Below are 26040 nucleotides of genomic sequence, written 5' to 3' on the forward strand. Positions count from 1 at the left end.
TTCAATATCCTTTTGGTTAATTACTATATTATCTAGAAGCTGAGATATCATTTGACAAGCTGATTCTCAGAGTTGGCATTTAAAAAAAAAGCTAAAAGATGTGGAAGATTTATTATTTGGGGTTCTTTTGCTTACGAATTCTTTCGATAATTGCTGTTTTAAAAACCTTACTCCCCACTCCTCAAATTAGCCCATTTTAGAAAATATGCAAAACAGGGAAAAGATCTTTTCTAAAAGTCAAATCCATAACTCCATTTCTCAAGCAGGAGAGCAGTACTTTTGTCAGGTTTAAAAGTAACTGTAGCTCCTGCATAATTCTGGGAGCTTGTCTGTGGGGAGGAGAACTTCTGGGCATGATTGATGCGGCGGGATGGGGTGGGCAGGATGGGACGGGATGGGGCGGGCAGGATGGCTTGGTCCCCGTGACAGCAGAGACCCAGGGGTGGCTCAGACTGTGGTCTAGAATGCCACCATCCCCGCCATCACCCCGGCCCCTGGAAATGCACTGCTGCACACCATGGCCTGACCTAAACCGGGGCAGGAAACTGTGGCAGCTTCAGCACCAGTCAGCAGGGACGGCCACGCCCTCCCACATGTGATGTGCCTGTCACAGGGTTCTCACTTCTGGGGACAGCCGGTCACCAGGGAAATAATGTTACCTATCTCCCTCCCAGGAAACTAAGGCCTTTACCATGTAAGAATGTGAAGCTTTGTGGGCAGTGTCTCTGGTCTGCTGCTGCTGCTGCTGCTAAGTCGCTTCAGTCATGTCCGACTCTCTGCGACCCCATAGACGGCAGCCCACCAGGCTCTGCTGTCCCTGGGATTCTCCAGGCAAGAACACTGGAGTGGGTTGCCATTTCCTTCTCCAATGCATCAAAGTGAAAAGTGAAAGTGAAAAGTGAAAGTGAGTCCGCTCAGTTGGGTCCGACTCTTAGCGACCCCATGGACTGCAGCCTACCAGGCTCCTCCGTCCATGGGATTTTCCAGGCAAGAGTCCTGGAGTGGGGTGCCATTGCCTTCTCTGTCTCTGGTCTGCATGATGTTGTAAAGTAAGCCCTTCACTTCCCTTGACTTCTGGCAGATCTGCCCGTGGCCCTGGGGCCCCAGCGAGCATTCTCTCGCCAACTTATTAAAGAGGCACATGCTGTCCAGACCAGTTCTGTTCAGACTGTGCTCCACGGACTGGTGCCAATTCATAAACCGTGGCTGGTACACAGTGAGACAAGCACAGAGATGGAGAATAAGCATTTAGAAACTTTTACAGCAATCTGATTTTGCTGTGACGTTTTTATTGTCTTTTGTAAAACAGTCTGCAACAGATTGGAAATTAGAAACAAAACAGAACAAATAAAAGTGTCCTTAATCACAGAGAATTTAGGAAGCTCTGCCCTTAGACATGGGCAGGGACCGAAGTCAGGAGCCTGCAGAGAGGTCCTCCCGGCAGTGAGGACAGTGGAGGGGCCTGCGGATGGAGGGAGGGTGTGGGTGGACGGGTGAGCCCGTGGGAAGAAGGGGGGGATCTGTCTCCAGGCATGGACGCCACAGGTGGGACGGGGTGGGAGAGGCAGGGAGCAGGGCACGAGGAAGGGGCGACCGACGCTGAGAGGCCACCTCGAAGAGGACCGAGTCTGTTGGTACCTGAAAGTGACCACTCGGGAGGGTGGCCAGGGGGCCTGGACTTAGCAGGGGGATGCGATGACAGTGACACAGGGAGGTCGGCCTCATGGTGGGGGTAGGCTGTGCCATGGTATCTAATTGAACTTATTTACCAGGGATGAGGAATGGCAGCCATAGAGACTGTGAAAGTGCTCTTAGGGAGAGAATCTGTAAGACAAACCGGAAAATGATCTGGGGTTTTCAACGGGTGAGTGCAGGTCACCACATCAGGGACGAGGGGCTCAGAAGACATGTGTAAAAACAGCAGCTCTCAGTGTGGCCCTGGATCCAGGATGGGGGCAGGGGATGGACTGTCCCAGGGGACGGCTGGCCACTCAACTCCTGGGGCCCAGCCTGTCTTAGCCCACAAGTCGACCACAAGAATGTAGGCATGCCAGTTAATTCAGGAACAGCCAGAGAGTGCTTATTCGTAACATAGCAAACATCATTCGTGTCTCACATAAACTGAGAGAGATGAGATGAGGTAATACACCCTAAAGCAATGGGACCTTGGAATTAGGATAGAAAACACCACCCTCCTCTGCACCTGAACGCGCTCATTCCCATCTCCAGCACAAGGGCATCCTGTCGTCCCATTGTGTAGACACAGCAGGAAATGGAGGGAGAGCCGGACAGGGGCCTGGGCGTGGACCAGGGGCCGCGGGTGGAGGAGAGGCCTACACCTGGGAGATAGAGGGTGGCCCGCTGGTCTGTGGGCACCAGCTCAAAGGAGATGGTGGACAGGGTTGGGGAGGGGTGGAAAACTGCAGGAGGCTGGCATCTGGCAATTCAGTAATAATCAGTAATAACTGAGATTAATCAGTTGAGATTATTACTGAGAAGCGTGGACTCAGGGGACCAGGACCACTGCCTCCCTCGTGTCTGTCTAGGCCTTGACTTAGCCACACCCAAATCCCTTGGTTGTTTAATCGCTAATCGTGTCCGACTCTTTGTGACCTTATGGACTGTAGCCCATCAGGCTCTTTGGTTCATGGGATTCTCCAGGCAAGAATACTGGAGCGGGTTGCCATTTCTTTCTCCAGGGTATCTTCCTGACCCAGGGATTGAACCCTCATCTCCTGCACTGCAGGCAGATTTTTTACCACTAAGCCGCCAGGAAACCCCAAATCCCTTGAGGGGTTTAACAAACACACGGGGTCTAGGCCCTGCCCTGGTGGCTGTGGTTCAGGGGCCTGGGGTAGGGCCCAGGGACTTCCCAGTGACACGGATGGGGTCCAGGGTCAGGACCCTGGCTCGGACAAACCGTGGAAGGACATAAACTGACTTCCCTCAGCTTGACAACAGGCCCCTGTGAGCACCAGCATGGGGTCCCGGGAGTCTGTCTTGGGGGACTTGCCCAGGCTCCAGGCTTCATATATAAGGGCCTGTGTCCCTCTGGGTGCTGGGACTTAGGGGTGGGGAGTGTGTTTTCAATGGGGAGAATGAATGCAGAAGCAGAATTGGCTGAGGGAGCACCTGTTAAAGTTTGTCCCTTGGAACTGTCTGCCTGCCTGCCAACCTGCTTGTGTGGACTCTCGCAGGTCACATAAATCCTCCCACAGAGACCAGAACACCAAGACTGGACAGAAGAAGCCAGATAATGATCTCTGCTACCCTGCAGCCATCTTCAGGTGAAATATGAAAAAGATACAAGAGTGTTACTCAATATGCGGGAAACCTGACGTGTGGTGATGGTGGGCCGGGACCCCAGCCTGCAAGGCAAATGCTTGGAGTCTAGGCTGACCTCTCTGGGGAGGGCCAAGGGACCGGGAGGCTCAGTTTCCCTTCCTCCTCACCAACCTGCTATTCTTGCCAATGCCAAGTGGCCAACGTAGGCGGACTCCACCCAGTACGTTCACCTGATGGACAGGCGTTTAGGTTCAAGACAGCCTGGTGTGGGGCATCAGAGCCCCGAACTAATATTTTCCTGTAAATACTTGCCAAAGAGCCTGCATATCTCCTGTCTCCTTGAGTGTGCACGAAGCCAGGGTGGAAGGATGGAAGAAGGGGTGGACTTTGGAGCAAGACAACCTTGGGCTCACATTCCAACTTGGTCATTTTCTAGCTGTGTGACCTTGGGCAGATGACTTAACTCTTCTGAGCCTGTTTCCTCACGTACCAAATGAAGGCAACTAACTCCTCTAACGACCGCGGCGTCATGAGGTAGAAATAAGATAACCGTTAGGAGCCCCGCACGGCCCCTCATGCGGGCGAAGCAGCGCCTTCTGGATTTGGCGATTCCACTAAGACCCCAGTGGCCCGGGATCTTTGGCTTTTGCTGGATCTATAGCCTCGACTGTTTCTCTGCTGGGTTCTGCCAGCCAAGCCTAACAGACTTGTGCCGCTGGCCCGGTTTCCTATGTTTGCTCATTCGCTCCCCGACTGGCTGGGGCTGGAGCTGCCGAGCTACGTGGGAACGCACCCCCGAGGGGAGCCCTGGCAGGGTTGCTAGCAGGAGACTGAAGCAGTGCCATGTAAACACTGCACTTAGCCGATGATGAAGTGTTTAAGCACCCCGAGGATCCACAACTTACTCTACCTGCACAAACACTCATTTCCTTCCGAAATGTTTTGGTTGCTACAGTCCAGGACGGTGCCAGAAACCCTCTCAATCACAACTTGTAGCTCAGGAGCCCCATGTGGACACAGGATGCATGGCCTTCTCTCAAGGACCCCAAGCGACCACAGAAGCCATGAGAAGCCGTGTAGACGCCATCCTCGACAGCTCCTCCCGCCATGGCCGTGGGGCTGGGTCCCATCCAGGTGAACTTGGACGAGAGGACGTTTTGGACAAAATTAATACCAGAGTCCATTAAGTACAAAGGCTGTGATGGTGCCTTAAATGGAAAACTTTTCTCTGTATCCTGAAACGCTTAAGTCATGTTTTAGTTAAATGTGAACTTAAAGAGAGAACACAAAAATCTCGTCTTACAAGGGGTCCTCACACTAAAGCTTTGCTTTGGATCTGTTCCTGGGGAATAATTTTAAAGCTCTGGTCTGGGGCGGAGGTGGCCCCCGCTCGAGCCCTGGCTTGGACACTGGGGCCGAACATTCTGGGACAAGGGGTTTACGTCTAGGGAGCTTCCATTTCCTCATCTATATAAAGAAATGACAATGCCCTTCATGGGCTGGGTGGCAGAGATGCTGTCAGAGTGATGTGTCACCTTTTTACAGCAGGACGTCTCCCACTGGATCGTCCTCTCTCTGGGGAGGGCCTCGCTCGTCCCTCCTGGCTCTCCCAGTATCCACTGCGGGTCCCGGCTCACAGCAAGGGCTCTCCAACTGTCTGTTAAGTAAAAGGACAGGGGCTTCCCTGGTGGTCCAGGGGCTAAGACTTTGCCTCCCAGTGCAGAGGGCATGGGTTCAATCCTTGGTTGGCGACCTAAGATCCCACATGCCTTGTGGCCAAAAAACCAGAACATAAAAACAACAGAAGCAAAAAAAAAAAAAAACAAAAAAAAACAACAACAGAAGCAATGTTGTAAGAAAGTCAGTGAAAACTTTAAAACTAGTCTAAGTCAGAAAAAAAAACACTTAAGAAAAACTAAATAAATAAAAGGACTCCGACAAGTGTGATTCACCCATCACAGGCCGTCAAAGCTGAGAGGTCCTCAGGATCACTTCCTCCTTACTCCGCATGCCAGGAAACTCAGGCCTGGTAAGTGTTACCACCTGAGTTTACATCACTGGACGTGAAATAGTGATGGAGCTGGCTTGGAAACCGGGGCTCCTGGACCAGAGCACTGATGCTGACCACAGAAGACTCGCCACTAAGGTTGTCTGTCAGATGACGGATTATGTGGCAGGACTGGCCTTACTCAGAGTAATTTCCAGAATCCGTGTGAAAACCCATTTTATGGATGGTACCAATGAGACTCAGGGAGGTTAAGCCATTTGCCCCAAGTCACACAGCAGATAAATGGCAGAGCTGGGGTTGGAACCCAGGGGTTTGGCTCCAGGGTCCGTGGTCGCCCCACAGCACTGAAGAGTCTGGAATCTGACAGTTCAAAGTTGCCCTGATTGAGCTGGGAAAGTTCCAGCCAAAAGCAGATTCCATTAATCTTAGGAAAATCAAGAGGCAGAGAACTGAGAGGCGTGTGCCTGGCTCCTTGGGATCGCTCGCACATTGGGCGAGGTCCGGACTATCACACAAACTCAGAGTGGGTTGCTGTGTGATCACCTCCCCTGTTCCCCACCCCGACCCCCATGCTGCTGCTGCTGCTGCTGCTAAGTCACTTCAGTCGTGTCCGACTCTGTGCGACCCCATAAACGGCAGCCCACCAGGCTCCCCTGTCCCTGGGATTCTCCAGGCAAGAACACTGGAGTGGGTTGCCATTTCCTTCTCCAATGCATGAACGTGAAAAGTAAAAGTGCAGTCGCTCAGTCGTGTCCGACTCTTAGCGACCCCATGGACTGCAGCCCACTAGGCTCCTCCATCCATGGGATTTTCCAGGCAAGAGTACTGGAGTGGGGTGCCATTGCTTTCTCCGCCCATCCCCATGATGAAGCGTTTTTCACTCTGGAAACACATGTCCAGAAGAAGACCAAATGTCCAAGCTTCCTGTGCAGTGTTGCAGTGTTAAGCCTTCAGCTTGGGAGCACCCCCCCACCCCACAACCCGCAACCAGCATAACCAGGAAGATGCTCTCTGCGGGCTCCCCACCGGGCGGCGTCACCCTGACCACGAGCACTGACACACCACCAGGAAAGCTCCTTCTCTGACTCAGTTTCCACCCCCAGGCTGTCACAAGCATACTCCACCGAGACAGCGGGACCATTTCAAATATTATCCCCGCCAAAGGGATGCTCTAAAGCCAAAGGAGAAAGTGGCTGTAACACAGAGGTGAGTCCCCGCGGGGCTGGGCTACCCACCACGTCCGGCGCCTTCTGGATCTGGGAGGCCAGCTGGAGAGAGTGGTTGGCCGACGAGAGCTGCTCCCTCAAGGTCTCTGCCTCTCTTTGAGCCACCTCTGCCCTCTGAAGGAAATGAAAAGGGTGGAAAGAGAAAGTACATTCGGTTTAACAACTGACAATTATTACAAGAACATTCATCAATTCATGCCTGACTGACTATAATTGATTTTCCTAAACACTCAACCTAATAAATGCTAGGAAAAAAAAAAAAAAAACACAGAGAATGTGATGGATTTTTATTTTAAACAGTACAAGGAAGAAATAATTGAGCGATTATGACAGTAATTTAACGCTAGGAGCAAGGAATCCCCTGCTGATACTAGTGCTCCGGCCCACTGAATTTCCCAGACTGAATAAATACAAGTGGAAATGGAGTCTTTTGATTCAATTTCTTTCTATTCTCATAGACCAAGAAGATTTTATTGCAGGATTACTCCTGGGAGTAATTCTCACGGGTAAACAGTGAATTAAAGACACTCTGGCCATTCTCCTCCTGAAAACACGCACAATGTTGTGGTTGTTTTCCTCTAGCAAGTATTTCCATAAACGGACGGGGTGTAAATGCCACTTCTTTTGTGAGGACCAGGCTTATTTCAACGTATTTAACCCTTCACCCAACTAAGCTTTCTAACACGGAGGCTGGTCATTTCCAGCCAGCTAGGCCAACGAGGCATTGCTTGGGGGGTGAGGATGAACAGAGGCGCCTGCAGGGAGGAGGCTGCAGGAGAAACAAGTGGACGCTTCTGTCATTTGCTGTAATTCTTGGACAAGGACACCAGTGCCCTGGATAGCTAACCACGATGTCCCACTGGCTGGCGAGAACAGTCACTCCCATGCTTGTCACCTAAGAGGGCACCGTGGTGCAGTGGGCAGGAGCTGGGCCTTTGGGATCAAGGGATGAGGACAGGTTACATAGTTTAGCTCACCAAGCCTCCACCTTCCCATCTGTAAAATGGGAACACTCTTTCCCTCCCAGGGACTTTTCAAGGATTAACGCCTGGAAGTACACTTGTCCAGAGTGCTTTGTTGATGGGCTTATCCCGATTTGACAGTTATGACTGAGACAAGACGCAAAGACAGGTGGGAAGCAGTCGCTAATTGATGCCGGGCACATGGTCTGAGGTGTGATCGCTGCTTCTTTCTACCAGTCGTACATTCTGCTCATAGACAAGATGAACGAGAAGAGCCTGGCTGAGTAAGGCTATTTCGTGTGTTTTATTTCGTGGTGTGACAGTGTGTACCTACTAATTGCTAAGAAATAATTTTTGAAAAGAGAAGTACAAAGTTATCCTGCCCAGTACTCGCCGACCTGTCTAGATGTATGAGGATGGGGTTTGGCAGCCTCGAGTGGTCCTGCGAGGGCAGTGTGGCCCAGTCTGCTCGGCATCCAGACAAATTAGGGTATTTCTAACAGCGGCTACTCCCACCCAGGGTGGTGCTGGAGGCTGCCTGCCATGCTGCTCCAGGAGCTCTTGGAATTGCACTCCATCTAATTCCCACGGCGCCTGGCCAGGCCTGTCTGTGCTTGAGCAGCCGCCTCCCACCCTCTGCTGCAAAATGTCTTGAGGCGCCTGTGTCAGGAAAGGCAGCAATGTGACCGGTGTGGCCAAGATGCTGGTGGTGGGGGTGGGGGAGCGGGGCTCGTGGGTGACGATAACTGCAGGAAAGTCTCCCCTCTGGTGAAAAAGATTCCCCCTGAGCTTGTTTCCAGATGGGCCATGGCATGTGTTTTCTAACACTCAAGTCAAGTTCCTGAGAAGGTTTTGGAGGAGGAAATGGCACCCACTCCGGTCTTCTTGCCTGGAGAATTCCATGGACAGAGGAGCCTGGCGGGCTACAGTCCATGGGGTTGCAAAGAGTCGGACACGACTGAACCCGCGCTCACACTGAAAAGTTTACTCTTGTCTGTCTCATCAGTTACACTTTTGGGCATAAAATCTCCATGGCTCTGCGGCTAATCCTGCACAAAGCAGAACAACTGGAAATCAAAACAGGCCCCAGAGCCGGTGGAGGAGAGAGTGGAGGCCAGGAGCTGCTGCGGTGAGTGAGCCTCTGTAGCTGTAGATGTAGCCCCACCGTTAGCAGCTGAAGTAGAAGGAAGGGGTGCTGTGCTGGGTTGGCTCCTTGACATCACTTGTTTCCGGGGTTGCCCGTTCACCCCACGACCACAGTTCAACCAGATGAAGCTTCCTTTTTCGAACCGGAACCAACAATGAGAGGGGGCGGGTTTTGGGGATGGTTTCTGATGTGCACGTGAGACACGGGACCGTGGGTGCGGGAGACACATAGCTCCTTGTCCCCACTGACAGTGGCCTTCTCGTCCTCCCTGAAGAGGCAGGGCTGGGGCCAAGGCTGGGCTCCCGAGCTGGCGGCACTGTGAATGTGATTCAATAGCCCCCCACGGTGAGGACAGAGCCTGGCCAAGCCTGGGCTGCCCTCCTGAGAGATCTGCTGGCTGTTTCTTACTCTCTGCCCTTTTCTGAGAAGTGAGGGCAAATGCTGGAAGCACAGGGAAAGTAAACGGGGGTGGGCAGGGGGCGGGGATCATGTGAATGAAGGAGGGTTTTGCTGTGCATTGTGGTAGTAACCCTGTCCATAGAGATAGACAGGGCTGCCCCGCAGGATGACTGGGGACCAGGGGGATAACGCAAGCCGGGTGCCTAACGGCACCCACCACGGGGTGAGAGGTGTCCAGTGAGGAAGGCTGAGTACTATTATTTTGGCCTCCTGGCATGGGCTGCCTCAGGTGGCATTTATTCTTTCCTTACCTTTAAAATGAGGACAGTTTTTTAAAATTTAAAATCTTAAAAAGTTTCAGGGGAAAATTACTAGAGACCAAAGCTCGTCTTCAGGTGAAACTCTAGCTCCCTTCCGCCGTCTGTGACCAGGAAGCCAGAACACTTTATTTGTTGTGGGCACTTTGTTTCAAGAATTCTGTTAGTCGAGCCAGCACAGGGCAGTGAGGATTCCGCACATATGACACTGGCTCGGGCAGCTGCAACCTGAGGCGGGGGCGGGTGACACCGGTCTTGGCCCAGTGTGGAACATGAGCCCCGGGCCCAGGGCAGGGTGGCTGTGCTCCCGAGTTCTCTCAAGGGGTATATTTCCTTCTCCCTCAGAAACAAGGCTGGAACATGAGGGAATCCTCCCCACCTCCCCTGTTGGCCAGGCTTTCCCATTTACCCGCTTAAGGTGTGGCCTTGAGGTCCCTGGTTTTATATGGTTGATGGTGGTGCTGGAGGTGGTGTGTCTCTGATCTAGCCTCCTGCTCAAACTGGCCCCAGGCTTAGGGACACGAGAGCTGAGCAAATCCCTCCAGTGATGTGGCAGCCACGGGAATGGCTGGGAACGTGGCCTGAGGGAAGGCTGTCCCCCCTGCAGGACTTTCCGAAGGCTGCTGGAGTAAACTCCCACACATTGAGTTTATTATGTCCCACAGGTTGGTCACGTCACAGTTCTGAGGTCAGGCATCTGCTACTGGGCTCACTGGGGTAAGTTCAAGGTGCTGGCAGGGCTGGGTTCTTCCTGAACCTCCGGGGGAGGATCTGTGTTCTGGCTGTTTCCAGCTCGTAGAGGATGCCCGCATTCCTTGGCTTGTGGCCCCTTCCTCACTGTGGCCTTCAGCACCCGCAGTGGCCAATCGAATTCTCGCATCCCCTTACTCTGACCCCTCTGCCTCCCTCTCTGCCTCTGAAAACGCTGGGGACTACGGAGGGCCCACCTGTATAATCCCAGGGACTCTCACACCTCAAGGTCAGCAGATTAACAGGCTTGACTCTGCTCTGCAAGTAAATGAACATACTTGCAGGTTGTGGAGGTTGGGATTTGGACATCTTCGGGGGATGTTCTCCTGGCCACCATATTCCTCGAGTACAAATAACACATTTGGACCATTTCTGGGAGAAGGCAAGGTCTCCTCAAGGATGACCCCTCGACCTGCTTCCCTCCAGGGCCTGGACTCTCGAGGAAGAGAAAGGGGAGCAAGACTACAAAGACCAGCGATCGACTTTCCAAGGGAACAGATGCCATCGCTCTGGAAAGCACACAGCTAATTTCAGGTCACCCTTCCACAGCAGCACCACCCAGTGCTGTGGGGCACAGCTAGGGCCAGAGGCGGCCCTGCTTCAGTGACACTGTTGGAGGAAGGTCAGAAAAGTCCACAGAGAGATTAATTGCCATGTGTCCCAAGCTGGCCCTGTTCAGTGGCTACAGTCCCTTTCAGGCTCCCTGCCTGTGTTTCTGGGGGATTCGATGGATATTGATTTGAATTTCTCCTCTCAAGGGTCAGCCAGGCTGAAAGCTGGACCTCCTCCAACACCACTCCACTCCCATAAACTTAGACTGTCACAGTCCACTGACTGCTGAGTCATGATTTCAGAAAAGCCAGAAGAGCACATTTCCCTACCTCCTCCTGCCCCCAAAGCTCTGAACTTTCTGTTGTTGTTTTTAGTCTGTAAGTCATGTCTGACTCTTTGTGACCCCTTGGACTGTAGCCTGCCAGGCTCCTCTGTCCATGGAACTTCCCAGGCAAGCATACTGGGGTGGGTTGCCGTTTCCTTCTCCAGGGGATCTTCCCAACCCAGGGATCAAACCCGTATCTCCTGCACTGCAGGTGGATTCTTTATTGCTGAGCCGCCTGGGAAGCCCCTCTGAACCTTAATAATCACCAGTAAAGATGGTATTAATACAAACATCTCAAAGTTGAACAAATAGGTGTAAATAAACCCAGCTCCTAATCGCCTGGTGCTGATTCTCTTCCACTTTTCTTCACTAGAAACAGAAGTACTTTAGCTATAAAATAGAGCTTCAGGTCTCAGTAGAACGTTTTGACTATAAACCCAGTGCAAAAATAATGTTATATGCCAATGAACTAGTAAATTGCTCCTCCTGGGGCTCTCCCCTGATAGGAAAGCCATGGAACCAGATGTCTGGCTGTGCCCGCCCTGGTGCAGCTCCCGGTGCCCCTCCTCCCGCCCGCTTCCGCCTCTGCCTTGTCACCGGGGGGCCGAGCCGCCCGCACATCCCTGCCCTGATCCATCTCAGCAGCTGCTCACTGCTCTCCTGGCTTCCGGTCCTTTCACTCCCCTCCGCTTCTAATGCGTACCACAGCAATCCCTCTAGAACTCAAATCCGGCGTCTCACTCCTGCCTGTGCCGCTCCACTGTTCTCAGGACACCCTAAACCCGGCTGGACCCCCTCCTCTGGGCCCACGTCCCCAGAGTGGCTTTTTGGAACAGCCTGGAACCCTTGAGTGCTTCCTTGCCTTCCTGGGCGCCCTCCTCCCTCTCTACCCGGGAAGTTTTTCTCCTCGCTGAGTCACCCTTGTCCACCCGCTGAGTCATCGAGTCCAAGCACTTTCTGTTTGCTCTGTGTCTGGATCCTGCACCTCACACACTCAGCGAGGTCTGGCCCATATCTGCTCACATAGCTCTGTCGACGGGGAGCTCACTCCTTTCGAAGGCAGCTCCAGGCACCTCTGGCGACTCACTGCTGAGAACAAGCTTCTTTGCATGGGATGAGGGGAGCTCCCTCCCATTAGCCTCTGCCCTCAGCCATGACAAAGCCCAACCGCGGCCAGTCCTGGAGAGCTGCAAGGCCAGAATCCACAACCACCACCCTAGGCCTTCCCCAAGTTCCCCATGTGTCAAGTCCCTCTGTTTTCTTTCTCTGCTCCCCAAAGAATAAAGATGTCCCCAAACCTCCTGGTTTCTCTCCTGTGCGGGTCCCTTCCCCATCCTGGCCATGGAGTGGACCCTGAAAGCACTCCCTGAATGCCTGCATTCCTCCCAGGTTTCTAGGACAAATGACAATTCCCTGAGCAAGGACTAATTGCTACAGATGGGTGCTGAATCATCACCTCCTTCATTCCAGAGACTATTTCTATTAATGCAGCCTGAGGTTGCATTAATCTCCTTTGGCAGCCACATCCGGCTATGAACTCGCCCTGAGTGGCTGGTTAGGCTCTCCTATACCTCCGCATACCCTCACCGTGCTGGTACTTCCCTAGGGTGGGACTTTGGAATTCTCCCTGTGAACCTGACTATGTTAGCAACTACAGAGCATGAATTAAGGCACTCACTTCCAGGCATGTGTGCATGCATGCTGCACATGTCCATTTCTTTGTGACCCCATGGACTGTAATCTGCCAGGCTCCTCTGTCCATGACATTTCCCAGGCAAGAATACTGGATGGAATGGGTTGACATCCCCCCATCCAGGGGAATCTTCCTGACTTCAGGGATAGAACCCACGCCTCCTGCACTGGCAAGCAGATTCTTTTGCCACTGAGCCATGCAGGAAGCCCCCCACTTCCGGGCATTTTGCCTCTAATTCTACAAATAATCCTGCAAAGGAAGTGCAGGCAGACCTCCTTTTATCATGCTTCTCTTTACTGTGCTTTCCAAACATTGCTTTTTACAAATTGAAGGTTGGTGGCAACGCTGTGTTGGAGCAAGTCCACTGGCAGTGTTTTTCCAATAGCTTTCTTTTAAAATTAAGGTATGAAAAAAAATAAAAATAAAAAAATAAAATTAAGGTATGTATGTTCATTGTTTGTTCAGACATACTGCTATTGCACACTTAACAGACTTGCAGTGTAGCATAAACATAACGTTTACATGTACTGGGAAGCTGAAACATTTGAGCGACTTGCACTGTGATACCTGCTCTGCTGCGGCGGCCTTGAACCCGAAATCTCTCTGAGGACTGCCTGCACTTGCTATCGTTCCCTCCCTTCCTCCTCTCTCGAACATTAACAAGTTTCTTTTTTAAATTAAAAAAATTAAATTATGGTAAAATACAATCACATATAATACACCATCTTAATCATTTTTAAGTATGGATTTTATAGTAGTGTTAAGCATATTTGCACTGTCGGGCAACCATCTCTAAAACTTTTTATCTTGCAGAACTGAAAGCCTGACCCTATTAAACACTATAATTCCCCATTCCCCCAGCCCCTGATACCCACCCTTCTACTGTCTCTATGAATTTGATGACTGTAGGGACCTCATATCAGAGAAGGCAACGGCACCCCACTCCAGTACTCTGGAAAATCCCATGGACGGAGGAGCCTGGTAGGCTTCAGTCCATGGGATCGCTAAGAGTTGGACATGACTGAGCGACTTCACCTTCACTTTTCACTTTATGCATTGGAGAAGGAAATGGCAACCCACTCCAGTGTTCTTGCCTGGAGAATCCCAGGGACGGGGGAGCCTGGTGGGCTGCCGTCTGTGGGGTCGCAGAGTCGGACACGACTGAAGTGACTTCGCAGCGGCAGCAGCAGGGACCTCATAGAGGAGGAATCACATAGTATTTGTTTTCTTTTTTTGTGTGACTGGATTAATTTTCCTTGGCATAAGGTCTGCAAAGTTCATCTTTTTCTTTTCTTTTTTAAAGAAATATAATCAGTGAAGAGACTTATCCAAGGCCACACAGCCAGGAAGTACCGAGTGGGGACCTGAGCAAACTGCCGCCTTGGAAGCAGCACCTTCTGCAGGGTCCTGCCTGGCATCTCCAAGGACCCATAGCCACCCAGGGCCTTAGGCATTTTGAGAAAAGCGTCACCTCTGCCAAATATGCTTAGTACCTGCAGACTAATTGGAACCTGAGCGCTTGACATGCACAGAATCGGGTTATCTAACAAACCAGAGCTTAGCCCAGAGTGCCTTCAGAAGGGGTGGCTGGCCCAGGATTGGCCAGGGGGAGAGAGTGGATGGCTGGAAATTTGAGAAATGCGAATGACAGTCCTGTGACAGGGAAGCTTAACAAATATGGTCTCTGGAAAGTTGAGCAGTGTGCTACTTGAATAAGAACAAAGGGGCCAAAGTAAATTAGTTTATAGTAAATTAAGGTAAATAAATGCTTAGGCACCTTTGTGAACTGGAGCAGAAGTAGTGCTTTAGGGCAGGGAGCGGAATGGGTGTTTTTGGGAATTTGAAAGAAAGGCAAAATGAGCCCTTGGACTCCAGCCCTGTTTCTGAGTGTGGTGAAGAGTGTAGGTTCCAGGCCTGACTCTGCAACTGACCGGCTGCTGACCTCAGTTTGCTTATTTGTAAAATGGGAGTCATAACTACACTGATCTTGGTGGAAACCTGTGAGGTTTAAGGGGCTCGGTTCATGTGAAGTGCTCGGAACAGAGCCAGGCACAAGAAAAGTTACTCAAGAATGGTCAGCTCTTCTTGTGACCACAAAGTTGCCATACAAACATGCTACTGGGACTTCCCTGGCAGTCTAGTGCTTAAAACCCTGCACTTCTAACGCAGGGAACAGGGGTTCGATCCCTGGTCAGGGAACTAAGATCTCACATGATATGTAGTATGGCCAGTAAGTAAATACATTTAATTGAATTACTTTAAAGACGCTACCTGGGGTGATGCAGTCCAGGCGTCTCTACTGAGCACCCCACATGGATCAGGCCTAGGACCCTCAGAAAGAAGAAAGGAACCCGGACGACCTATGACCGTTCTCCTGCATAAACTGACTTTCACATTTCAGTCAGAGTTCAGAGTATTTTCATGAGCTAAAGATCAAACAGGGACGCTTTTTCCTGAATGTCTGCCAAGGGGTTAGGAATGCCAGCCAGGAGGCAGTCACGCTGTGGGACCCTCAAAAGGCAGAGAGCTGAGACTGCAGATTCGAGAAGGATTTTCATCCTCTTGGGGCTACCCTGAGCTTCCCTGTGTGTGGGGTGGCCCGGCTGTAGAACTAAATGGGGAGAGGCCACTACCACCCACATGTGGTCTTCTGGGGCTGAGAAACCTAACCCAGCTCTGGCTGCTTCTCTCCACTAAAAAATAGACTAGAATAAAATAAAATAAAAGGGGGAGACCCCTTCCTTTTCAAAGCAGTAGCACCATTTGCTGAAGCAAAATGTTTTCCTCTTCTGCAGAGTTCTTGAGGAGGGGCTGGGCTCGGCAGGGTGGCAGCTCCGTATTTACAGCCCCGGGATGTGTGCGTGCCAAGTCTTCAGTTGTGTCTGAGTCTTTGTGACGCCATGGACTGTAGCCCATCAGGCTCCTCTGCCCACTGGATTCTCCAGGCAAGAACATTGGAGTGGGTTGCCATGTCCTCCTCCAGGGGATCTTCCCGACCCAGGGACTGAACCTGTGTCTCTTATGTCTCCTGCACTGGCAGGCGGGTTCTTTACTATTACCACCACCTGGGAGCCCCGTTTAGAGGATACTGTGTGCCTATTCTGTGTGGGACACAGTGCTGGGGGTACTTTCCACAAAGCAATGTGACGACTAAGAATCAGATGAGAGGGCCCCTTGGCTGGAAGCCTTCTCCAGAGCAAGTGGCTCAACCCATTAGAAGGTGGAGGCACAGACTTTGCTGCAGGGTTAACATGTTGGTATAAACTCTGCTGCATAACAGCTGTCACGGGAGCAGTGTAGAGACTTAAGAGATGGATGAAGGAAAAGAAAAAGCATCACCACGGGGTGCCTGGGATGCAGGGACCGTATCAGAGACTTTCGCAAGGAAATCACACCTGGGACTGCTTATGTATACCTCGTGGCATCAGAAAAAGCATCAACCTGACTTAGAGAGAAGCCTCTTCCGTGAGGACCGAAAGGGCTATGCTCTTGTGATTTTATGTCTGAAGCCATCAAACATCCTACCTGGTTTGCTCTTTCAAGGTCCGTCATGATCATTTCAATTTCGTCGGCCCTGGGGAGGTGAGAGGGAGAGAGCAGGTTAGTCGATGGGCGAGGCAGGCTCAGGGGCCACCACTGTTCCCAACTTGGCAGCATGGCCCATGGGCACGCAGGCCAGGCCAGTGTCGGGGCGGGAGGCCTGCAGACCTGCGAGGGGACACGGATGCCTGCTGGGAGGAGGTGGGCTTACGTCGAGGGAAAGAGCTGGTGTGCTCTTGAGGGGCACCCAGTCTCCTTGGGGAGACAGTGCCTCCTGCCAAGAGAGCCCTGAACAGAGCTCTGAACAGAGAGCTCTGGAAAAACAGAGGAGTCAGAGCTGGATTCTCCTTGGGGGAGGGAATCAGGAAGGTTTCAGAGGAGGTGATGTGTGAACTGGGTTTTGAAGGATGAGTAGAAGTTTGCCAGGACTGAGAGAACCATGGACAGGTAGGGGAGGTGGGGAGAGGCTGGGGATGCAGGATGGGAGGCTCTGCTGTCTGCACCATGAACCAGCTGAGTCACTGTCACACCCCACCTCCAAGCCTGCTCACACGCAGGGAGTTACCAGGTGCTTTTTTTTTTTTTTTTCCTCCTGTTCTGAAAGTCCTTTCCTGAGTAATTTGAAGGCATATATATGCTTCCAACATACAACATCATGAGAGAGAGAGGAACCATGCTCAGAGTTCTACTGAGAAGGACAATTCCAAAAGTCTGTGGCAGGTTTGAACAGAACTCCCAGGGTAGTCGCTGCCCCAGACCGGTCCCAACGGTGGCCCCAGCGAGGAGGTCAAGGTCAAGACTGCTACCTGTGAGAGGTTCAGTACCCCTGTGAAAGAGGGGATGGGACATTACAGCACAGACCTCCTCCGGCTGCGGCTGCTTCATTCTACGCCCTGTGCGGACCTGAGCTGGCTCTGCCACCTGCAGGACTCAGGCCCACCCCTCCCCGCTGGACGGCTTGCCTGCTGGACTCCCTTGGCTGTCCTTCTGCATCGAGGCTCTTGGCCCCCATCCACAGACCTCCGCTCCAATCTGTCTCACCACATATGGACCCCTATGTAGCCTGGACCTATACTGCCTGTCCCGTCACCCTCCACCTCTGGGAACCTCGTCTCCTACTTCCACCCCTCCCCCAACCCTGCCAGTGGCTCCATCTCAGGAGGCAGCACAGTCTCCCCACCAGTGTCTGTCTCCTCCACCCTCATCCCTGCTGGCACAGGACTTGGTGTTAAGCTTTTGATCAGGGTCCTGAATGCAGTTGGTCCCTCCAGTGATGGGCTGGTCGGCCAGTCTACCCACTGGGGCAGGTCGGGGCGCCCAGACAGGCTGACTCCAGGGTTCTTCTGTTCCCCAAACCTGCTTCTCTAGTCCTAACCACCCACCCTCATTCTCTGGTCCTAACCACCTACCCTTAATACAGAGAGTGGGATGAGCTACTCAGGCTCTGGCCGGTCTGTTTTCGCTATTTGCTGCATCGTGTGTTCCCTCCTGAGGCCCTGAGGCTTTCCCAACCTTTAGGTGTGCCCTGCGATTCCAGGCAATTTCATCAACTCTCGTCAGCCTGAACAAGGTAACAGACGCCTGGTGATCAGGTTCACAGATTGTGGTATCTGTTTGAAACAGTATCCTGCTTACAGACTCATCAGAGAAAAGTCTGAAACACCTCATCAAATGGCCTGGTTAAATGAAGCTATTTTTAGGACAACTTGGTGAAGGAGGCAGTGTCTCTAAGACAAACACTCAAACTGGGGCCCCGCAGGGAAATGCTGGGGGCTGGGGGTAGGCTTAGGGTGGCTTCAATTGTGAAACATCTCCTTGCACCATTTCAAAAGGAAACCTTCAGGGTATCAGAGAGAAACTGCCGTGACTCCGGAGGGTAAAACCATCATGGAAAGTGTTAAGATCTGCTAGTGACAGAAAAGGGGACTTGATGGTCAGAACCGAAAACTGTCTAGACAACCTGCTGATGGAGCACAAACTTCATTGTGTATGCGAGACAATAAAAAGTTAACAACCTTCTCCTAAGGCAAATCACTACTTTTAAATGCAGCTTTGAACTTAAATCAGTTATTCACCAAGTCCAGATCCACGCAGCCACCCACCCAGCCCGCCAGCTGCTGGTATCATTTGGAACAGCTGCTGGTATCATTTGGACACTCACTCACTTGGTCCATGAATGTTTCAAGACACCTACAAGCTCCCTGGCCACAGGACAGGTGCGGGCAGATGTGGGTCCTATAAAGTCTGCCGGGGCTGCGTTTACAAGAGGCAGACAGAAACACTTGGCTACTGAGCACCTGTAATAAGACCTCCAGGGGCCCTGTCTCCCTTCTCTCTGGAGCACGTTGGGGAGCTGGTGGCTGCAGGACCCAGCAGGTGGATGGGGAACGGCCGGGGCTGGGAGAGCAGAGATCCTGAGCACCGGCCTCAGGGAGGGTTTCCTGAATTTCTCCTGTTGTATCTTCCACGAGCCCCTTCCTCTTTAATTCTGGCTAAGTTATCTCCGTTATTTAGATAGTCTTCTGCTCAGTGTGGCTCTCCCATTACCTGGCTACTGTCGGCACACCTACTTCCGCCTGTCACGTTGTCCAAACTTTCCCTCCATTTGCTGTGTCCTGATCTTCTCCTGCCCCTCTGGACAGCTCTTCAGCTTGATCCCCTGTACTTGTGCTCAGCCTGGGATCCATCTCTTCTCCGCTTCCTTGGTTTAGTTTTTCTGTCTCTCATACCTGTCATTCCCACTCCCTTCATTATTAAATTATTCCTTGGTTTTGCTTTATGTTTCCTCGAGTGTATTTTTTGCACTTATTTCATATGACGGGCCCATCTGACTGCCTTCCAGAGATGGGTGTCCTCCTCTGGGGCCTTGTTTTTCCTGGGGTTACCAGCTACTCTGCCTGGCAGTGTACACAGGGAGGTGGGGAGCATAGAGAGGCAGACCTGCTGTGTATTTCTCAGGATGAATCAAAAAAAGACACACAGCACTGTTCAATGCATTTTGCTGAGTGAAGGAAGGAAAGGCAGGGAATGACCCTAGGTCTCCAGAGTAAGCTGATAGCGCCTTTCCACCAGGAAAACTCTTTGGCCAGAGCTGCACCTTGCTTTCTTTCCTTCTTTTTCTTTCTTTCATTCCTTCCTTCCTTGCTCCATGCTGTGCGGCTTGCAGGATCTTAGTTCTCTGACTAGGGATCGAACCTATGCCTCCTGCAGTGGAAGCTTGAAGTCCTAACCACTGGACCTCCAGGAAATTCCCAGGGCTTTGCCTTTAATTCTCAGCATCAGGAGGAAGTGATCCCCCTGGTAAAATGGCCCAACTTCTGTTCTGGAGATTAAGGGTGAAGTGTGACTGTCTGGGGACCAACACTCACTTATTTTTAATCCACCCTTCACTTCTTGACTGGCCACTGCCATTGGCCATGGGGTCAGGACAAGGTCAGACACAGGCCTGGGCTAGAAAAGAGAGGTATTCTTAGAGATCTGGCTTCACATAGAGGCTGGGTCGGCAAAGCTGGGACCTGGAGGGTCTGGGAAGTGATGTCCAGATCCAGCCAGATCTAGGGGCCGGGGTGGGCCTGAGTGCCTCCTAGGTGAATGGTTTTGTTTGGTCATTACAATACCTAATACCCAGAAAACAATGTATCAGCTCTGAAAGATTTCAAGTCACTGATTAAAAAAAAAAATTAGCCACATTTAAACAGGAAGGTGTCTTTTTGGCATTCTGCAGCAATCCCTGGAAATGAATTTCAAGTTTTTCCATCTTCTCGTCAGTTTAACTTTGGTTACTAGGCAACTGCTAAACTGACCAAAATATTGAATGTGATAACAAGTATGGCCCTTACCTTTCATTATGACAGCAAGTCTCGTATTTCCAGAGCTTTCAGATGATAATGCCAACACTGAGCCCTGCTGTTCCAGGGCCAGGGAATTCAACACCAGCTCCCCTGAAGACAGCAGGGCCCAGGGGGGCTAGATGGGACCAGAGTCACAGGAGACAGTGGTAGGAACCAGAGATGCAGTGGGCGAGGAAAAGTTCAGATGATTACTATAGGAGTCTGTAGGCTCAGTGATGCACCTTCCCAAGTGGGCATGCTTTTTAAAAGGTGAGATGAAAAACACAACCCACTGGGTACCAAAATGTGATCAGGGCTCCTGGAGACATGAAGTGCAGCCCTTGGGAAGTGCTGGCAGACTTGTCAGTGCTGGTCGAATCTTATAACTTGTCTGCCGCAGAGTCCATACAACCCACTCCTCGCCAAGCTGCTGCTGCCCCCGTCCCTCCCCAACAACATGAATCCTACCAGACAAACTGCCCTCAATAAGTAACATGAAAGTGTCCAGGGGTTAAAAAAGCAACTAGAAATGTTATTTGAAAAGTATAGTTATGAATTAGATGGCATGTGCTCTCATAGCAGGCAGTCAACAATATTCCGAGGGGGTTTTTCTTTCTTTTTGTTTCGCAGGCTCAAATACCACGTCAGTGGGTTGGAACTGGAGCCTGACGTTAGCCTAAAATCATTTATTTTCCAAAGTCCATAATAACTGCACGTTATTGTTTGCTCAGCAAAACTATTTATTATAAAGATTACGTTCTCTCACCTTTTTACGAGCTGACAAAACAGCTTTCACTGAACCATTAACCAGAGCAGCATTGTGCTTGCTCTGGCTTCAGACTGCGGATCATTTCAGCCTGGCCTGGAATATGCAGTTTCATTCAATCGGTTCCCCACAGATCATTCCAGGGTAGTCTCTGGGCTGGCACATGATTTTTTATGAGGAACTTGAAAGGACACAGTCAAGGCTGACGGTAGGGAAATCGTATGCACGATGGAAACCCTGTGTTTCCTTTCACACTAGTCTCCCGAGTGCTGAGGGATGGCACAGGGGCAAGGGTGGAGCATATTTCAATCCCAAACAAGCCTGCAACTTCAGGAGCTATTTAAGCAAAGTAAATCTACAAGGCAGTCGAAAAAGCATCCAGGGTGAACTTCAAAGGTCAGTGTATTTTCTTGGACCCAGGTCAAGAGCCTCAATTCTAGATTGTAAAGTTCTTAGGCATCAAAAGAAGAAATATCTGGGACTTCCCTGGCAGTCTAGGGGGTAGGATCCTTTGCTTTCACTGCAGAGGGCACGGTTCGATCCCTGGTGGGGGTGTGACGCAGTCAAAAAAACAAAACAATAAAAGAAAAACAAAAGAGGAAGAAATATCTAAAGATCCATTCTCCCTGTTTTAAAAACAAGTATGCTGGTTAAGTAAGTTCCAGTATGCTTGGTAAAGTGAATGCTTGCCCCACCCACTGGATGCTATGTCTGCCACCTGGCCCATCAGGAAGGTGGGTCAGTCTCCAGATCTGGCTCCCAGCACAAAGGGGCAGAGGAGCCCAGAAGCAGGGTTGCTGGACCGCGTGCAATAAGAACTGGTGGGAAAACAAGGAGGAGGAGGAGCCAGAGGGCCAGGGATAAGGAGATGTCTTGGCTATAGGGCTAGAATCGCCTTAATGGGGGTTGAGGGTCCTCAGAAAAAGGGCCTCTTCCGCCTGCACATGGGCACGCAGGTGGGACTTGGTCTCAGGAGAGGAAAGGCTGGTCTGAGTCCAGTGTGACAGGCAGGGCAAGGCTGCACAGGAAGAAGGCGGCACCAGCCTGAGGCCCAGGGGTGTGAGTGGAGTTGGGGCAGCTTGCCCTCAGTGATGCTTACAGAGCACCTACTATGTGCCACATCCGATGGGGAAACAAACATCACAGGTTGGCAGTGCACAGGGCACTGACATTCACCTTACTGGGACCACAAGGACAGATGCCGTACATCCCAGGAGTTCAAAGACGGGAGACCCTGTTACTGCCTGCTCAGGTGGGCGCAGGGGAGTGAAGACACCAGGGAATTTGGGTCCAGGGACAGCCCAGAAGGAGGGACAGCGAGCTTTGCAAACAGGAGGAGAGAGGCTCTTGGAGGAGAGGACCTCTGGTCTGCAACCTGAAGGAGGCAGAGAACAGCAGGCAGAGGGAGGCACAACCAGACTGAACCAGACCACATGGGGTGGGAGTCTGTTAAGCGTGTGTTTCCATGGCAACCACCCCAACCACGTCACGAGGCCAGCCTCTTCCTGCCCCTTCTACGCCTCCTATTTCTTTCCCTCATGACAGCAGAGCCCAGACACATAGCTAGGGTGACAGTGGGGACCCTTGCCTAATGTCAGATGGTGGCTGACATCACAGGTGAGGCCTCCAATGGTGTACCATCAAACGCTTTGCTCATTTTGGGCTTTAAATACATGTGTTTGTATTTTGTTAATGCGATAGCCAACTGTTCATATTTTATTAAGGCTTTTTAATAAAAGAAGGACACTGATTTTATTAAGTACCTTTTAAGCATTTATGAAGCTAATTAGAAGGTTCTTCTCCTCTGACTCGCTGAAATGGTAAATTATACTGACAGTCACTTGCCCCCCATTTGGTTGTGGATATTATGCACTTAACACACTCCTGAGTTCTATTTGCTAATATTTTATTGAGTATTTTTCCCCATAAATATTTATAAGTGAGACTGGCTTCTCATTTCTTTTGTCTCCTCTTTGTCAGGTAAAGTCATACAAAGTACTTTGAAAGCATTTCCTTCTTTTTGTAGACAGAGTGAGCCATCACAGATTTGACGATATTATTTTCAAAAAACCTGAGCCCACATTCCACCCATTGGTCTCAACATGTTGCCTGGCAGGAGAGCCCCTGGCTGCCTCTCGCTCCCAGGGCAGAGTTCACAGCCAGTCTGCCTTAGGCAGCGCAACAGGCTCAGAGGGCTGCTCCCCAGCTCCCTCCCTCCCAGTGTCCTCTGGGCCAGGACCCCTGGGGGAGCCCACCTCTCATCAACACCTCGGCTCCTTTTCCAGTTTCATTTCCCGCTTGTCCAGCTGTCCAGACAAAGAGGCCCAAGTGCACAACTGCTCCCTCAGCGCCGCTGAGGTGGGGTTGAGGCTTTAGTCTGCGAGTGACATGCATTCTGTGCACATTTCCTTTTGTGGCTCAATCGACAAATGCTCTCGTGGGTTCTCTAGCCTTATTCTGTTCCTGAGAGCCACCATGCTTGTCCGCATGGCTGTCCCCGCTGCTGAGCTCCACATGCTGCTGCTGTCGCCATCTAGGCCTTGGCTCAAGGGCCCACTGTCTTCTGAGGGTCTCCTGGCAGCCCTGCTCCTCGTCATCTGCTCATTTATTTTTATTGCACTTATTTCTGCCTCTGAGTACCTCGTTCAGATACTGATGGCTTGTTTATTCACGGCCATGATCCCAGAGAACACAGCAAGCGCTCCCTAAATCCTGGCTGATGAATGACGCGGACCTACGACGCCTTCACTTCCTCGAGTCCACCCTGCATGTGACAGGCAACAACTCACTGGCTGGGATTCTAAACAGCAGAAAGTGGAGGGCTGTTTAGCCAAGTTGTAAATATGACTTTCAAGGAAAGAGTCTGTAAGTTGTTTCGGCAGAAGGAAAATACTTAGTTTTTCTGACCACTTTTTGTAGCCCTTGAAAGAGGAGGCAAACACTCTCCCTGGAAGAAAAAGTATCTAAAGACCCGGGTTCATGGGAGCGTGAGTTGCCAGAGGGCAGGGCTGTTGGCTCATTTCCCTGTTGCTCCCCGTCCCTCCCGGGGCCCACAGAGCTGGGTACAAACAGGACTTGACACGGATTGGCTGGGGGGGGTGGGAGGAGAAAGCGTCCTTTGTGGAGGGGTTTTCTTGACAACCCCCAGCTGTATGATGGGTCCTGTCTCTCATTTTCCACCCGGGTTAAGCCGCCTCTGCTTTGGGGTGAAACTACCTGGCATCCATTCAAGCCCCCAAGCCCCCAGTCAAACGTGTCACCCCAGAGTGGACCCTCCCTCTCTGATCAAGTCGAGGTTTGGGCAGAGAAACAGTTGTAGAGCTTGACCGCTACATCAGACCCTCGGGAAATAGTGGTTTTTACTCTTGTTGCAAATAAAACTGTATCAAGAGACAGTTAAATGGCCAAAAGGTCACCTCTGCTTGTTCAGAAATTAACCACAATTTGTTCCTTCTGATGACTGTTATGTTTAAATGTCAGTGATACAAGTAATGATTAAAATCAATTTTGGTGAAGCCTCATCAATACCAAATGGGAAGGAAATTTCCCTTCTGGCCCTACGATTCAACTGACTTGCTTACACAAAATAATTTAAATAAATCCTCCTTTAGTTTAATCTGAGCCACTCCCTGAAGTACAGTCCGATGTGATCAGAAACCGCCTGGGACCATCACCCAGGTTCAGTCCTCGCAGGGTAGGGCACCGGGGACAGCCATGGCTGGAGAATTAGCTCACGAGACTGCTGCTCCTGAGGTCATGGAAGCGTCTTGGGATAAGCATCTGGATTAACTTCAGATGCCTCTTGCCATTTCTCTCACGTTCTCTAAAACTGTTGCTCTAAAAGCTATGAGGAGCAGTCTGGTGTGAAAATCCTTTTCTTCCCTTAAATCAAGTGCAGGGGTCACAAGTAGGATGGAGTGACGACACCTTGGGCTGGAGTCACCAGAATGTGGCTGGTATGGCAGGTAGACAGGCCAGACTCCCTCCCACTGCCTCCTGGTCCTTTGACCTTGGGCAGATCTGGGAGCGTGACAGTCATCTGCCTGGGAGGAATAGCGTGGCCTTTGCCAAAGTAATTGGCACAAGGACGAAATAAGAATATTGATGGAGGGTAAAAAGAAAACTTCGTAAACCCACGCACACACTCATTATTATTGTTGTTCATGAAAATCAGAATCTTTCTTTTCTGGTCACAGCTAATTTTCAACACCCAAGACAACAGATTATAATCACAACTGCCTAGGAAGTAGGTTTTGCCCCTGAACTCCAGTCTAAATCTGATCAGACCTCTGGGTTCAACTACAAACTTGCAGGGATAAGAGGACAGAGGAACAAGCTAAACTACATCTGGGGAAACAAGAGAGAGACTGTGGGAAACTCTTCAGGGCAAGTAAGCTGGTTTCTCTTTCAAACAGGTTGAAAGGAAAAGAAAAAGAGATGGCTCAATAAAAACGAATGAGACTTAAAAGATATAACAACCAATTGCAATGTGTGGGTCTGAATTTGGATCCTGAGTCAAAACAATTTAAAAAATTTCATGTATGATGTTTAGGGGTAATTAGAAATTGAAGTATTGATGATATAAAGAAGTTAACTTCTGATGTGATAATAGTGTGCATGCTCAGTTGCTCAGTTGTGTGTTGACTCTTTGTGGCCTCACGGACTGCAGCCTGCCAGGCTCTTCTGTCCATGGAATTCTCCAGACAAGAACACTGGAGTGGGTTGCCATTTCCTCCTCCAGGAGATCTTCCTGACCCAAGGATTGAACCTGCATCTCTTGCATCTCCTGCACTGGCAGAAGGATTCTTTACAACTGCACCACCTATGATAATGGTATAGTGGTTATATTAAAGAATAAGAGTCCTGAATGTGAGGCTCTAAGGATTCTGGAAGGAGCTTCAAGATAAAATGGCAGTAAGGACAGGTGGGCCAGGAAAGCACGGCTGGAATTGTCCAGTAGGCACTAGGGGTTCTGTCCTCTATCGTATGTCAGAAACTGAACATAATAACAAGCAAACAAACAAACAAAATTATAAGGTGATTAAAAAAGCATAGACCATCACAGTAGTTTAGTGTCTCTCCATTATAACTTTTCAACTATAAAGTCGGTATGTAGGCTGTTGACCACTGTTGGCACAGAAATGAGGTGATCAGAAGACCCGTGCAGAGATAAGCAGGATGCTACAGAGTGGCCCCTGGGAAAGAACACAGATGAGGAGTACTTTGCTAGTTTTAGTCAC

General features: G+C 50.8%; 1 protein-coding gene across 11 annotated transcripts in view; it reads right to left on the minus strand.

The window, feature by feature from the left end:
* CUX1 (cut like homeobox 1) overlaps positions 1 to 26040 on the minus strand; it is a 349162-nt gene that overhangs the window by 86833 nt on the left and 236289 nt on the right. For all 11 annotated transcript variants that reach the window (XM_070780096.1, XM_070780095.1, XM_070780088.1 and 8 more), the window contains exons 9-10: positions 16190 to 16238; positions 6529 to 6633 (exon numbers count right to left, since the gene is read on the minus strand). In XM_070780096.1, coding sequence (XP_070636197.1) covers positions 6529 to 6633; positions 16190 to 16238 — 154 coding nt within the window. The remainder of the gene's footprint in view (positions 1 to 6528; positions 6634 to 16189; positions 16239 to 26040) is intronic.

The sequence above is a fragment of the Bos indicus genome, chromosome 25, assembly GCF_029378745.1.
Source record: "Bos indicus isolate NIAB-ARS_2022 breed Sahiwal x Tharparkar chromosome 25, NIAB-ARS_B.indTharparkar_mat_pri_1.0, whole genome shotgun sequence".
Classification (NCBI taxonomy): domain Eukaryota; kingdom Metazoa; phylum Chordata; class Mammalia; order Artiodactyla; family Bovidae; genus Bos; species Bos indicus.